General features: G+C 37.7%; 1 protein-coding gene across 7 annotated transcripts in view; it reads right to left on the bottom strand.

Annotated features, from left to right (window-relative positions):
- Positions 1 to 15,441, bottom strand: part of LOC122559794 — a 131,865-nt gene that overhangs the window by 78,049 nt on the left and 38,375 nt on the right. For all 7 annotated transcript variants that reach the window (XM_043709868.1, XM_043709844.1, XM_043709879.1 and 4 more), the window contains one exon: positions 12,687 to 12,801. In XM_043709868.1, coding sequence (XP_043565803.1) covers positions 12,687 to 12,801 — 115 coding nt within the window. The remainder of the gene's footprint in view (positions 1 to 12,686; positions 12,802 to 15,441) is intronic.

Genomic DNA, 15,441 nt, shown 5'->3' with positions numbered 1-15,441 from the left:
AATTTAATTTAATTCTATTTCATTTCATTCGAGTTCATTTTAACTTGGGTTAAGTAAATATGAGACTCTGTATTCCACAGAGTAGTAGGTAGTTTCTTGTTAACATAACTGTAATATAATAATGTGTTATAATTTCTGCTTCTCTGTATTTTTGTACTTTTATAATTTTTTGTAAAAGATTAAAATAGTTTTTCAATAAATACATCCATATATTTTTAAAAATCAATATCGGTCAAAAATAGTGAGTAATCCAATTATTTAATAAATTAAAGGTGCAACCATATTTAGAAGATCACAGTTTTGGTTGCCACAATACAAGAAGGATATTGCTTACTGAAAGGATGGTCAACAGTACTTAGGGGTTGGACAATGAGGAGTAATTGAGTAAATTGAATGTATAATGAAGATCGCGACAATTTGTTTCACTTAGTCCACTACAGCAAAACACCAGAGAAAATTGCCTGTGGTTGAGAGGGGTCAAATTCAAAACTAATCTGAAAAGTAATTGATCATTTTAACATGAGAGGAACTGGCATGTTCAAATGGTAAAAAGGTGAACCCCAATTCCAACCAACTATGAACTCCCCTTCTCCCAAATTAACCATAGCAAATTTCGGGTCAGCCAATATCCTGCTTTGAAGAGGCAGGTTACCGGTGATAATAATTACATCAATTTCTATTCAAAAGATTTTGGACACTATTTAAATTTAAAACAGCTGTGGAATAGGTCTTCCAAGACTTTGGAAACCAACAACTGGGTTAGCTAGCTGAAAATGAAGACCCACCATTGCTTGAATCACCACAAAGTTATGATTTTCAAATAAGTATACAAAATTCCTCAGTTTGCTTCATTTTCAGATATAAGTCAAATGGAAAGGATGGACCACATTTCTATGCTTAACAAGAAATACTAGTAATTAAACTCTAGCTACAGGTAAACAGTTAAAAAATGTCGGCATATAACACTACAAATTACAACTAATCCACTTATAAACTCTCGCTCACTCTCTCTCATACACAAAAACACACATATGGACAGAAAGGAAAAAGTAGATTATGGGTGAAAGAAAGCTGCAAAGAATGATTACAAATGCATGGCTTGCTGAGATGATCCTCATGTTTTAGACTCTAGTTAGAACATTACTTTTCAACTGTCTGAATGCTTCCACTGGATCGCATGAGACACTTGATCATGTATAAACGATCCCTGATTTATCAGTTAAAAGTCACAGCTTACAACAACTGCCAAAGGTAAAATTGAACTGTTTTCTTCACATTTTTAATGTATTTTGACTGCTTCTGTGCTGGTAAAAATCAAACTCTTCTCTCTTGGTTCCAGGTGCAAGCTATTCAGTTATTTTGAGAACCAATTACACTTTGTTGGCAAGCAAAAGACTTTTGACATTAATATTGGTGGCTCAGTGGTTAGCACTGCTGCCTCACAGCACCAAGAACCCAGGTTCAATTCCAGCCTCAGGCAACTGTCTGTGTGGACTTTGTACATTCTCTCCATGTCTGCGTGGGTTTCCTCCCTGTGCTCCAGTTTCCTCCCACAGTCCAAAGATGTGCAGGTCAAATGATTTGGCCAAGCTAAATTGTCCATAGTGTTAGGTGCATTCGTCAGAGTGAAATGGGTCGGGGTGGGTTACTCTTCGGAAGGTCGGTGTGGACTTGTTGGGCCGAAGGGCCTGTTTCAACACTGTAAGGAATCTAATCTAATCTTAAAAAAAACTGGTTACTAGTCCATGGACCAATAAACTTTTTGTTGCCACCAAGCTAAGTTTGTACACAGAGGCCTTTGCCCCCAACTTTTTAAAAAATAACCAGGATCTTGGGTTGATGTCACACTACAGGTGACCCCATTACACTATACACACACACACTTTTATACATTCATACACATGCTCTCTCAGACACACACACACGCTCACACACTCTCTCTCTCCCACTCCCTCACACGCAAGCAGACACATATAAGTCTATGGGGTGAGCTTGCATTTGCAGATTTGTATTTGCAGATACATTCTATTTTGTTCAAAATGCACACAATCTGTAGGCAGTCAGTCCATGTGACATTTTATAAATTCCCACTTTGGAAACAGAACCGGTTGGAATGCAGACAGACTCTAACCTTCCATCTTTGATGCATTGCCTGAGCTGAGATGCCACTTTTAAAAAATAATATCTTAAGTTATCTCTGGAATGAGACTTGAAAATTCTGGGATTTACATACTAATGAATCAAAATATGCAACCCATTCTAAGTGATTAAAGACTTAACAGCAATTTAGGTTTGTTCAATACATCACATCTGTTGTATGCCACTTTGATCTTTTACTATAGATTATGTGTCCTATGAACCTGCTCCACTAGCTACCTCATGAAGCATCAGCACTCTGAAAACTTGTACTTCCAAATCAACCTGTAGGACTATAACCTGATGTTACGTGACTTTTAACTGTGTCCACCCCAGTCCAACACCAGCACCTCTACATCATGGCATCCAATTTGTTTGCAAGCACTTCAATTACTGCTCGTGCAAACAACTGTTTACTGGACATGATACTTGTCACGAGTGTCAAGTTACTTGCTTTTCAAAACATGCAGCAATCATTCCACTGGTTTTAAAACAGATCTTTCTCATTTCAGCACACAATTTTTTAAACAAACACCAAAAACAAAATTACATAGGCTTTCCATTATGCAGGGCATTGGTGAGACCATGTCTTAGGTGTTGTTTGTTATTTTGGTCTCCAGTTAGTGTGTCCAGAACTACCAGATGCTGTCTTAAAAGTGGAGGCTGCTCTTTTAAGACAGAGATAAGAGGAAATCTTTACCTTCAGAGGGTTGGGTAAATTTTGAACTCAGTGCCTTCAGAAGGTGGCGGAGTTCAGATTCATTGAATATTTTTAGATGACACATACATTCTTCTTGACAAAGGAATCAAAAGTTAACAAGGGGTAGATGGGAAATTGGAATCTGGAACAAAACTGATCAGCCATGTTTTTACTAAATGGCCAAAAGACATAATTCTGCTTTTAATTAGCATGATTATATCGAACATTTCTGGTACCATAAGATATATGAGTCATTTGGCCCTTCAAATCTGCTCTGCCATTCCATCAATCATGTTCCTCAACCCCATTCTCCGACCTACTCCCCATAACACTTGATCCCCTTACTAATCAACCTATCTAGAACCTATCTGCCTCTGTCTTACAGATACTCAAGGAACTATTGCTGCAGAAGCCTGTGAAGGTTGCTTTCCACTCGGTGACAAAACTCTTCCTCTTCTCAATTTTAAAGGCCGTTCCTTCTGTTTTCTCGTGTCCGAGTGTCTTCTACTAATGGAAACATCATCTCCACATCCAGTCTATCCAGCCTCTCAGTGTTCTGTAAGTTTCAATGAGATAATACAAATGAAGCCCTACACATACAATATTCCAATCTATCAGTGAAGATGGTGGATTCCACAGCCAATAAGAGCCAGTTTAAGCATCAGTCTTGGAACTACAAATATCTGCAAGAAAGGCCCACCTGTAGCTTTCGTGGAGGTAGCTAAGCACTCTGTGGTTTTCGGCATCATATCAAACCTTTATTTTGAATGAGATGTATGGAAAGCCAAGGAGGCAAAGTAGTTTTGTTTACTACTTTACAAAGAGTTAGACAATATTAGTAGTATTATCTTAGCAGTTCTGGTGATATAATTAAATTTATTATTATACTGCATACAGGTTCCCAGAACAATGCTACAAGTATTGAATTGCTTAGTTACTTGTCTCCCTTGCCACAGACTAATTTTACAAAGAAAACCTATCATTCATTAGAGATGAGAATTTACTGTTTATTCATGATAAATGCACCTTTTAGATGCATTGGACCATCTCTAAGCTCTGAACAACATCATAATGCTTCCTGTCTAAATACCTCGCTCCCCACTAATCACTATGATAACTGCCATCTTCTTTAGGAGACTGCAAGTGCCTTTACATGTTACCCACCTTGCCAGATTTCTGCCTAGTTGGTAAATAGCCTGCAAGAGTAAAGATGGAGAAATCACCAACACAGTTGATGTGAGGTTTGGCCACATAAATTGACCAGCTTTTCATTGAGAAAGCTGATATACAAAAAGAAAGACTTGCCTTTCTCTAGAAGTTTACTGCCATTAATAATCTCCAAACAGTTCATAACCAGAGTACCTTTGAAGTGTAGTCAAAGTTGGAATGCAGGAAACACAAAATACAAACAAAATCAAAGCTCCCCCTGCGACATGGGGACATGGACCTCAGAAATATAACAATAATTGATTTAAATTGGATAATCTATAACTTTATAGCTACCGTTTCCTCTTCTCTGAATAGGGCAGGGATAAAAATGCTTAATTTTAACAATCAGGAATTCGATTTTTCTTTCTAGTCACAACACTCAGATTTAAATTTACAAACTACTTATTTTTTATTGATGTGAACTACAAAAAATATACACCAGTGTATAGAAGTTAGCTTAATCCTGTGGAACAAATGATAATTAAAAATGCTTACGCATATTGAGTGCAGCACAATTAATATTATTCTGTCCAGCAACGTCTTTGAGAGCTCTCTAACTAAATATGTATTTTCTATAATCACAGACTGATCAATGTGGTTGGAACAGATCAATTGATATTTCAGAAAGGTGTTAAGCCATTTAATTCTAAAATCCCACGTGACTGATAACCTGAGAATCTTTCTAAAATAATAGATTTTATTGACAGCCCAATCTAAAGTGAAGGCATGAATCAGTTTTGAGATTGAAGCAAGCCATGACAGAGTTCATTAGATGGATCATGCAATCGGTAATTTGCCAGATTTTCATTGGTCAGTCTAAAGTTATGTAAATAAGCCTGGTCAGCAGATTCTAAGTTAGCAAATATACATGGAGGAAATAATATGGCTACCTTAATATTAGATCAACACAGTTTCAACAAATTACATCAATCTTCAGAATAGAAGATACTAATAGCATTCCAAAAATACTAAATCATCAAGGGACAAAAGGAGGGGAGAAATAATATACAATAACTATGACTACAAAAAAAAGTACTAGGGAAACTAATAATAAGGCTAAAGTCCAATAAGTACCCTGGACCTGAAGGGGTGCATTCAATAACATTAAAAGCAGTAGCTACAGAGATCTAAGAAGCACTGGTAGTAATTTTACAAGAATCCTTAGATCCTGGAAAAGTCCAGATGATTGGAAAACTGTCAATGTAAAACCATATTAAAAATGAAAAACCCGTAATTATAATCCAGTCAGTATGTAATAGGAAAGGCAAATGAAACGCTGACCTTTATTTCAAAAAAGTAGTGGAGACTAGTACAATTACAACATTTAAAAGGGTAGATGAATAGGAAGGGATCAGAGGGATATGGACCAAGTGCTGGCAAATGGGACTAGATTAGTTTAGGATATCTGGTCAACATGGACCAAAGTATCTGTTTCTATGCTGTACATTTCTATGCTTCTATGACTCTATGAAAAGTTATAGGAATGTAACATGAATGAAACCTAAATGGTTTCCAGGATCAATTGGGAGCAGGTTATTTTTGATCTAATATTGCGCATTGGCAAGGTGTTAATTTATAAACTTGAAGTAAAGGAGCTTCTAGAAAATGTAATCACAAAACTAAAGAACTTTTATATTGAGCTTAAGAGTAACTGACTTACATACAAAGTAAGGTCTTAATTCTGAACAAAGCAAACTATGTATGATTGAGGGGCAAGTTAGTGTAGGTTGGAAAATTAGTTTCAAAAGATATGTTGTGGATAAGTAGGAAAAGGAAAAATATTTAAATAATCAATTCATTATTTACAACAAATATTCTCAAAATGTCATCAAAAAAGTGATCCAACAATGCTCAAAAATGAAATTAAAAATCTTAAAAATAATACGATATTAAAAGTGTTTACCTATAACTTTGCTACAAAGCCTGAAGATTGAGAAATTTTTAAAATACAGCCAAGGCTGAGAAAGCAAGAGAAAACAAAGAGACTAAACTACCACAAAACCAAAAGATTGTAAAAGTTTCTGTAAGTTTGTAAAAGGAAGAAATTAGTGTTGGCCTGTTAGATATGGAGGAGCCGGTGTTGGACTGGAGTTGTCAAGGTCACTTCACCTGATGAAGCAGCAGCACTCTGAAAACTTGTGCTTCCTAATATGGCTTTCACTCTCACCTTACCTCTGGAATTTAGCTGTTTTGTTTATGTTTGAACCAGGGCTGTAATGAGCTGAGTGGCCCTGATGGAATTCAAACTTGGTGTGAGCGGGCAGTTTATTGTTTATTGTTGAGCAGTTGCTGCTTGGTAGCACTGTTGACGGAACCTTTCATCACTTTACTGATGAATGAGGGTAGAATGATGGAGTGGTAATTGGTTGGGTTTAATTTGTCCTGATTTGTGTGGACAGGACATATCTGGGCAACGTTCTGCCTTGTGGGGCAGATGCCAGTGTTGTAGCTGTACTGGAACAGGGGACTAGGGGTGCAACAAATTCTGAAGCACAAGTATTCAGTACTATTGTCTGAATGTTGCCAAGGCCTATGGCGTTTGTAGTATCCAGTGCCTCCAACTGTTTCTTGATATCACGTGGGTGAATCGAATTGGTTGAAGGCTGGAATAAGAACGGAAATTGCTGGAAAAGACCACCAGGTCTGGCAGCATCTGTGGAGTGAAATCAGAATTAACATTTCTGGTCCAGTGACCCTTCCTCAGAACGGCTGAAGGCTGGCATCTATGATGCTGGGCACCACTGGATGAGGCCAAGATGAATCATCCACATGGCATATCTGGTGAAGGTTATTGCTAATGCTTCTGCCTTATCTTTTGCACTGATGTCCATATCTAATCTTTATTTCATGTTAATATATTGTCCTTGTCCTGTGAGTCCTAATTTTGCATAATGATCTCTTACATCCTCTAATTGAGGATTGGGATGTTAGCCAATGATTGCACAATGCTCAGCCTGTCCGCAACTCCTCAGGTACTGAACAACATCCAGGCTTGGGCTCACAAGTATCAAGTTACATTTCTGCCACATAACTGCCAGGTAATGACCATCTCCAATAATAAACAAACAATCTATGCACCACCCCTTGACATTCAATGGTGTTGCCATCACTGAATCCTCCACTTTCAAAATCTCGGATATTACCATTGACCAGAAATACAACTAGAATCATTTTATAAATATAGTGGCTACAAGAGCAGTTCAAAGGCTAGGAATATTGCAGCGAGTAACTCACCTTCTGACTCCCTAGACCTTGTCCACCATCTACAAGGCACAAGTCAGGAAAGTGATAGAATAGTCTCCACTTGCCTGGATGAGTTCAGCTCAAACAACGCTCAAGAAGCTTGACATCAGCCAGGACAAAACATCCTGCTTGTTTGACAAAACATCCACTTCCTCCACAAGTGATGCTCAGTAGCTGCAGTGTGCACTATTTACAAGATGCACTGCAGAAATTCACCAAAGACCCTCAGACAGCACCTTCCAAGCACACAACTACTTCCATCTAGAAGCACAATGGCAGCAGATACACAGGAACACCACCAACTGCAACTCCCCTTCAAGCCACTTCCCATCCTGACTTGGAAATATATCACCATTCCTTCACTGTCACGAGGTCAAAATCCTGGAATTCCCTCCCTAAGTGGATTGTTTTTTCTACCCACAGCACATGGACTGCAGTGGTTCAAGAACGTAGTCCACCACCATCTTCTCAAGGGCAACAAAGGACTGGCAATAATTGTTGGCCCAGCCTGCGACTCCCATGTCCCACGAGTAAATAAAAAGAAAGAAACCAATGTCAAAATAAATAAATGAGCTATTTTTGGGTTAATAGGTTGAAATTTCGAATACCCACAAGTTCAGTTCTTGGGCCTTAATTACTTAGTGAGGAGACTGAATGTAATTCATTCACAATCATCAGTGATATTAAGTTAAATAGGAGGCTACGTTGTGAGGAGAATATAAAGAATGGTCGGACAGGGATAGGCTAAGTTAGACTACAAGATAAGGCATGGCAGATGGAATATAATGTGGGGAAGCTGGAATATATCAGTTTTGCAAAGAAAAATAAGATTGCATCAAAGATTTTAAATATTAAGAGATTAAGAGACCTAGGTGTCTATGAACAAAAATCATGTAATTAATAGTAAGCAATTAGGAAGCCTATCACATTTTGCCATTCTTTTTGCAAGAGGATTGTAGTACAGGAGTAAGGAAGGTTTAATACAAGCCCTTGGCAAAAGCACACCAAGACTAGGATATCTGGTCAGCATAGACAAGGTGGACCAAAAGGTCTGTTTCTGTGCTGTACTTCTCTATAACTATATAACTATCGTGTATAGGTTTGGTCTCTTTATTGAAGGACGGATATACTTGCCTATGTAATGAAACAAAGATTCATTAGACTGGTAGCTAGATGAAGGGATTGTCCTCTAAGATAAGACTTATGTTTGTTTGAGTTTAAAAATTAAAAATTGTAATTGGCTTGACAGTATATTTACTGGGATGTTGCTTGTGATAGCTGGGCATCATACAACCCGGGGTCACAATTTCAGGATTAAAGATTGATCTCTTCAGACCAAAGAAATATTTTTCATATACAGGTTGTGGTTCTTTGGAAATCCTTGCTCCAAAAGACTGTTGATGATCACTGTTCCAGAATTAGAAATCAGCCATTTAGGATGGAAGCATTTTTTAAAACTTTCATGCAATTCATTGAATTCAATTACTCAAAGGGCTGTAGATCTTTAATCATTGAGTATAATCAAGACAGAGACTAAGGAGCTGAGGTGAAAGTGACCGATCTTGACAGCAAACAGTATTTGGCTGACTATAATATCATAAAACCATAATAAAATTGAAGTCCATTGTTAATTTTGCTTGAAATGTTGTGATGAATTGCCTTCTTGGAAAGCCACAATCCATGTGGTGTAGGAACATTCACAATACTGTTAAAAAGGGAGTTCAGGATTTTTACGCATTGAAAGAATGGCAATATGAGAAGTGACTTCACTGCAACTTAGAAAATCCTTTCGGGTGGAGGAAAATAAGATGTTCCCTCCGGCTAGTGAGTTTAAAACCAGGGAGCATAATCTAAGGCTTAGGGTAGGTCATGTAACTTAAAATGAGGAGTAATCTTTTCACTCAAAAGATGGTAAATTTTTAGATTTGTCTGAAGAAGAGGACTTGAGGAAACGCAACCACTGAGCATGCTCAAGAGAGAATGGAAAGATTACAGGAGACTTATGACATCAGGGGACATCGCGATAGTGTGGGAAAATAGCACTGTGATAGATCATCAGCTATGATCTAACTGAATTGTGGAGCAGTCTTGACAGGCTGAAAGGCCTATTCCTGTTCTTATGTTCCTATGACATTGTTCCAAATCAGGATGATTGATACTTTTTTAGGGATCATGGATTCAGTGGAGAGAGTGACTGTCCAACGTGTCATAAGGTTGCCATTCAAATGGGTTGCTTTCTCCTGGATGATGTTCAATTTATTGAGTTATTAGAGCTGCATTCATTGAGGCAAGTAAAGAATATTCAATTTGTGGCTTATGGGTTGTGAACAGGATATAAGAAGGCAGGAGGTCTTTACCTGCCCTTCATCACAGAGGTTGGGATGTCTATCAATAACTGCTGCATTCATTCACAACTCCTCACAGAATGAAACAGTCTATGATAGACACAGCAAGACCTGGACAACATTCAGGCTTGCACTAGTGTATGGCAAATAACTTGGAAATTACATATATGTGAGGCACTTAACACCTGGAAGCAAGGGAGAAGTTAACTGTATCCCCTTGACATTTAGACATATTCCCTTCACTGAATCCTCCCATCATCAATATCCTGCAGGTTAGCACAGATCATAAACTTAACTGGAGCAACAACATATATGGCTCCAAGAGCAGGTTAAAGGCTGGAAATTGTGTTATGAGGAACTCATCAAGATTCCTTCTGCAGCCAAACCTGTGACCTATACCATCTAGATCCTGGATATCCAAAATATGGATCATGGCCCGAATTGTTTTGCAGAAATAATAGGCTGGGTTTAGTGTTCTGCCATTGACAAGTTTTTTTTTCTGACTTATTCTGAATACGGTTATCACTGACGAGTCCATCATTTGTACCTATTCCTTCTTGTCCTTGAAAAGGTGGTGGTGGGCTGCCACCCACTGCAGTTTGTGTGCATAAGTACACCAAAGTGTTGTTAGGGAAAGGATTCCAAAATTTTAACCTAGTGACACTGAAGGAACAGTGATATATTTCCAAGTCATGATGGTGTGTGTTTTGGATGGAAACTTGAAGGTGGTAGTTGTTACCATGAACCAGCTGCCCTTGTCCATCTGGGTGATAAAGTTTGTAAGTTTAGAATGTGCTACTGAACAAGCCTTGTTGAATTACTACAGTGCATCTTGTAAAATTCTGCCCCAGGTCTTTAAAATAACACATCTGGCATAGTATAAACAGAATAGTGGATATATTCCACATGTATTCCATTTTACCATCCTGGGTCACGTTACCATTTAGCTAGGTATAAGGCAGTGCAAGGCTATTGATCATCTTGATCATAAAGCATATCGTGTCCTCGCTACGAGAGGAACTAAAATAATGGAAGCAAAATATTATTTGACACAATTTCACATAAACTATGGCACAATCTTTCTCCATGTCTCTTTCTTCTATATACAAGAAGATGCTGAACATTATATTTGTTGAAAAGCTAGTTGAAACCCAAAGCCCAGTAATGTTTGTTCCATAAGATTAGAAAACAAATCAGCCAAGCCCTTGAGTGGACGGAAGTTAAATACCTACTTCCAAAGCTGATTATAAAAGTTGCATTTTTCAACATTGCATTGTAACTTGTAAAACCCACATTTTAAGAATTTGCTGATTCTATTGTTCAACCATCTTGTCAGCCAGTTTTCCATCATCTAAGTGAAACAAGGCAGCAAATTGGGAGGCAAAATTCTTGTTTTAATGACAAGTATACTGAATGTCTCTTTTTATGAAATTCATGGTCCATTAAACTATTATAATGAATAACTTTAAATTGTGAGGCTTATAAAAATACAAAATTATCAGCAGAATATTGATAATAAATAAAATGTTCAACAATTTTTCATTATCAAAACTATAGTGCCAAAGCTGATCATTTCTTAGTTAAAAATACCAATAATCATGGTTAGCTCAGTGGCTAAATAGCTAGGAGATGGCGCAAAATGATTCCAGTGTGCATTTAGTCCCTGTTGGCAATTCATGGAGTGCTACCTCCTTGCCTGTCCCATGTTTGACATGGAGTTGAAGCTCTCAAGCTAGACATCTAGTCAGTCTCAAACACAGAGAGAGAGAGAGAGAGAGAGAGAGAGAGAGAGAGAGATTGCTATGCTCCTGCTTGAACTATGGTTACATATCTTAACTTTATTCACTTTCAATCTGGCTGCACAAAATTAATCAGCACATCATGGTCTCAATGTCCAGGTACAAAAATTGAGTAATTTTCTTATGTTCTAATATTAATATAAAGATTCCCAATATTTCTAATGAAAATTCCATTGTAAAGTTGACTTCATCTTGCATATTGGTCACTGAATCAAGTATGTGATCTGTTGAAAGAAAACAGGGCCTTGACAAATCACAATTCACTTGACAACATCTAATGTCAGTGGCACATTTGCCTAATGTTGAGAGGTCTAGCTGATGAACCTTAAAGGGATCACTGTAGCCATCTCCCAAAAAGGAATCTGTTGAGGTTTTTTATTGAAAAGATTTTTGTAGAGGAAAAGGATAAGCATTCCTCTAAATCCCACAAACATCTTCTGGCCAGTTGCTATCAACACCAGCAACTGTTTCTGCCTCACCTGCCAACATACTCTATATTATCCAATTTTCATCCTTAGGATATGCCAAGGTTCTAGAGTCAAGGAGTCACACATCATGGAAACAGGCCCTTTGGCCCAACTTGCCCATGCCAAACAGAATTTATAGCACAAGATCATAGTGTCATGCACGATATATTGAATAAACCTAGATTGCTGTTATGTCTTTGTCCTTTTAGAATGGGTTGCAGATTTTGATTCCTCAACATGCAAATCCCAGAAATTCTTTCAAGTCACATTCCCAAGATAACTTAAGGTTTTAATCAAAAATGGTCACATCTCAGCTTAGACAATACATTAAAGGTGTGAGGTTAAAGCCTGTCCATATTCAAATCTTGAGGGAGAGTGAGAGAGACCGAGAGCAAGAGAATCTGAATGTATATTTGTACGTGTGTGCACAAGAGAGAGAGAGAGAGAGAGAGAGAGAGAGAGAGAGAGAGAATGCAAATCTTGAGAGAGTGCAAGAGAGAACAAGTGTGTGTGTGCGTGAGAGAGACAGAGAGAGAGAGAAGTACTTCCAAATAAATCTGTTAGACTATAACGTGACATTGTATGATTTTTAACTTAAATAATGAAGTTCTTCTGGCCAAGCATAGCCCAGTAATTTAGATATATAATTAATTCATGTTCTTTTGTCATCTTCAAATTATCCTAAAGTTAAGAATACTCTTTTATAAAACATTATTTTAGGTGCTACTTGTGTAATTGAATAAAAAAAATTAAGAATACTTCAAGTCTTGTTCAATTCTCATCCTACCGTTTGCCACCTTTGCAGTCTTTTTTGAAGAGTTTGACACATTCCAGTAAGCTGCATCAGTTCAGCTTGTGAAATTGGTACTTCAGATGTGGGACTTTCGAACATTAATAAGGATCTGTGGAGAGGCCAAACATTCATCTTGTGTTATAAATGCTTGTCCACTTGTTAAAGAACATTTCGAGAGCTATGAATAATAATAAATTAATTATGATAAAAGTTTTGATTCATTGCTCAAAGAGGTATTACTTCCCAAGCATGAGATAATATTCACCCTACAGAATATAAATGTTTATACTTATTCATCTTATCATTTACAGAAAATAATTCGTTAATTTCTAATCCTGTTATATTAAAAAGTAACAAGCTAAACAATGGCCCAGACAGTTCAACAGAAAGATAGCCAGTTTGGAAGAGAATTGTAGGTCAGGTTGAGGTTCTGGATGAAAGTTTGCTCACTGAGCTGGAAGGTACATTTTCAGATGTTTTGCCACCATACTAGGTAACATCATCAGTGAGCCTCCAGTGAAGCACGGGTGTTATGGCTCACTTTCTATTTATTTGTTTAGCTTTCCTTGGGTTGGTAGTCTCATTTCCTGTAGTGATGTCACTTCCTGTGGTGGTGATGTCATTTCCCTGTTCTTTTTCTCAGAGAGTGATAGATGGGATCTAAAGTCATGTGTCTGTTGATAGAGTTCCGGTTGGAATGCCATGCTTCTAGGAATTCTCGTGCGTGTCTCTGTTTGGCTTGTCCTGGGATGGATGTGTGTTCCAGTCTGTGGTGTCCTTCCTCATCTGTATGTAAGGATACTAGCGATAGTGAGAGATAATGGGCTTCAGATTGGTTTCACTGGTCGGTGCAACATCGAGGGCCAAAAGGCCTATACTGCACTGTAATGTTCTATGTATGAGCAGTAGTAGGCAATTTGGTTCATCAAGTGTGCTCCGCCATTTAATGAGATCACAGCTGATATGATAATCCTCAACTCTACTTTCCTGCCTTTTCCTTATAACCCTAGATTCCCTTACTGGTCAAAAATGTGTCTACTTCAATCTTGAATATACTTAATGAACCAGCATTGACAGCCTTTTATCTTAAAGAATTTCATAGATTCAAGACATTCACAAGAAGAAAATCATCTCATTCTTAAATAGATATCCTCTTACTGTGAGATTATATCCTCTGGTCCTAGATTCTTGCACAAAGTAAAACAACCATTCTGTATCTAATTTGTTAAGTCCCTAAAAATCTTATATGATTCAATAAAATCTGCACCCATTTTCTAAACTCCAGTGAGTACATGGCCAGACTCCTCAAAATTTCTTCAACAATCACTCCAAACCCAGAATCAATCTGAAAACCTCTGGTCAGTGGTCAATGCTCGTATATCTTTCTTTAAATAAGGGGATTAACACTGTTCACAGTATTCTAACTGTTGTTGAATCAGTGCCTTATATAGCTTCAGCTGGATTTCCCTACCTTCATATTCCACTATCTTTGAGAAAAAGGACAATCCAGCCTTCCCTTTCACCTGCTGAACTTGGATGGTAACGTTTTGTGATTAATGCAGGAGGACCCTAAATTTCTCTATAATACAGCTTTCTGCAGTCTTTCTCCATGTAAATAACATTCAGATCCTCTATTCTTCCTACCAAAGTGTATTTACCTCACATTCTCCCACATTAAATTCCATCTGCAAAGATTTTGCCCAGTTCCTTAACCTGCTGACATCCCTCTACAGGCTTAGTGCATCATCCTTACCAGTTGCCTTCTCATCTACAAACGTAGCAATGATACATTCACTTCCTTATTAAAGTTATTTACGTATTGTAAATAATTGTGGCACCATCACTGATCTCTGGCACTCCTCCAGTTACAGATTACCATCCTTAAAACTCCCACACTTTTTCCAACTCGGTCTTCTATTAGTTAGCCAATTCTCTATCCATGCTAATATATTTACCCATAACACAATGGGCTCTCATCTTATTCAGTAACTTAACGGTCAGTACTTTATCTGACTTACTTGCTACTTCTTCAAATAACTAATAAATTTATCAAACATGATTTCCCTTGATGAAGCCATGCTAACTGATTACTTTATATAATTCCAAATAACTGCAATGTTTTCTCAATGATAAATGTTAAGCCAACTGGCCTTTGCCTACTTTTTTTTAAAATCATGGAAGTCCTACAGTGTGGAATTAGGCAATTTGATTTAAACAGTCCACACTAACTCTCCGAAAAGCATCCCACGTAGACACAATTTCCCCACCCTATTCCTGTAACCCTGCATTTTCCCATGGCTAATCCACCTAACCTGCACATCTCTGGACTTTCCCTCACTTTCTGAATAAAGGTATTACATTGGCAATTTTCCAATCCACTCAGACTTTTCCAAAATCTAAGGATTATTGGAAAATTACTTCCAGGCATCCATGATATCCAAAGCTACTTCCTTTAAAATCTTAGGATGCAACTTCTAACAACCACCCTTGAAAGGGGCAAAACAGACATGTCAGAATAGAATGGACTATAAAAGAAACAATGGGCTGGAGAAATTCAGCAGATCTGGCAGCATTAGTCAAAAGAGAAACAGAATTAATGACTAGAGTTTGGTATGACTGCTCTTTGAATTTGAATTCCATAAAAGGGGCATACTGTGCTTGAAATGTGCACACTGTTTCTCTCTGCACAGATGCGGCCAGACCTGCTGAATTTCCATAGCACTTTGTTTTTATTTCAGAGTCCCAGTAT

The sequence above is a fragment of the Chiloscyllium plagiosum genome, chromosome 2 (assembly GCF_004010195.1).
Source record: "Chiloscyllium plagiosum isolate BGI_BamShark_2017 chromosome 2, ASM401019v2, whole genome shotgun sequence".
NCBI lineage: Eukaryota > Metazoa > Chordata > Chondrichthyes > Orectolobiformes > Hemiscylliidae > Chiloscyllium > Chiloscyllium plagiosum.
Note: the sequence above shows the minus strand (reverse complement) of the source record. Positions and strands in the feature narration are given on the sequence as shown.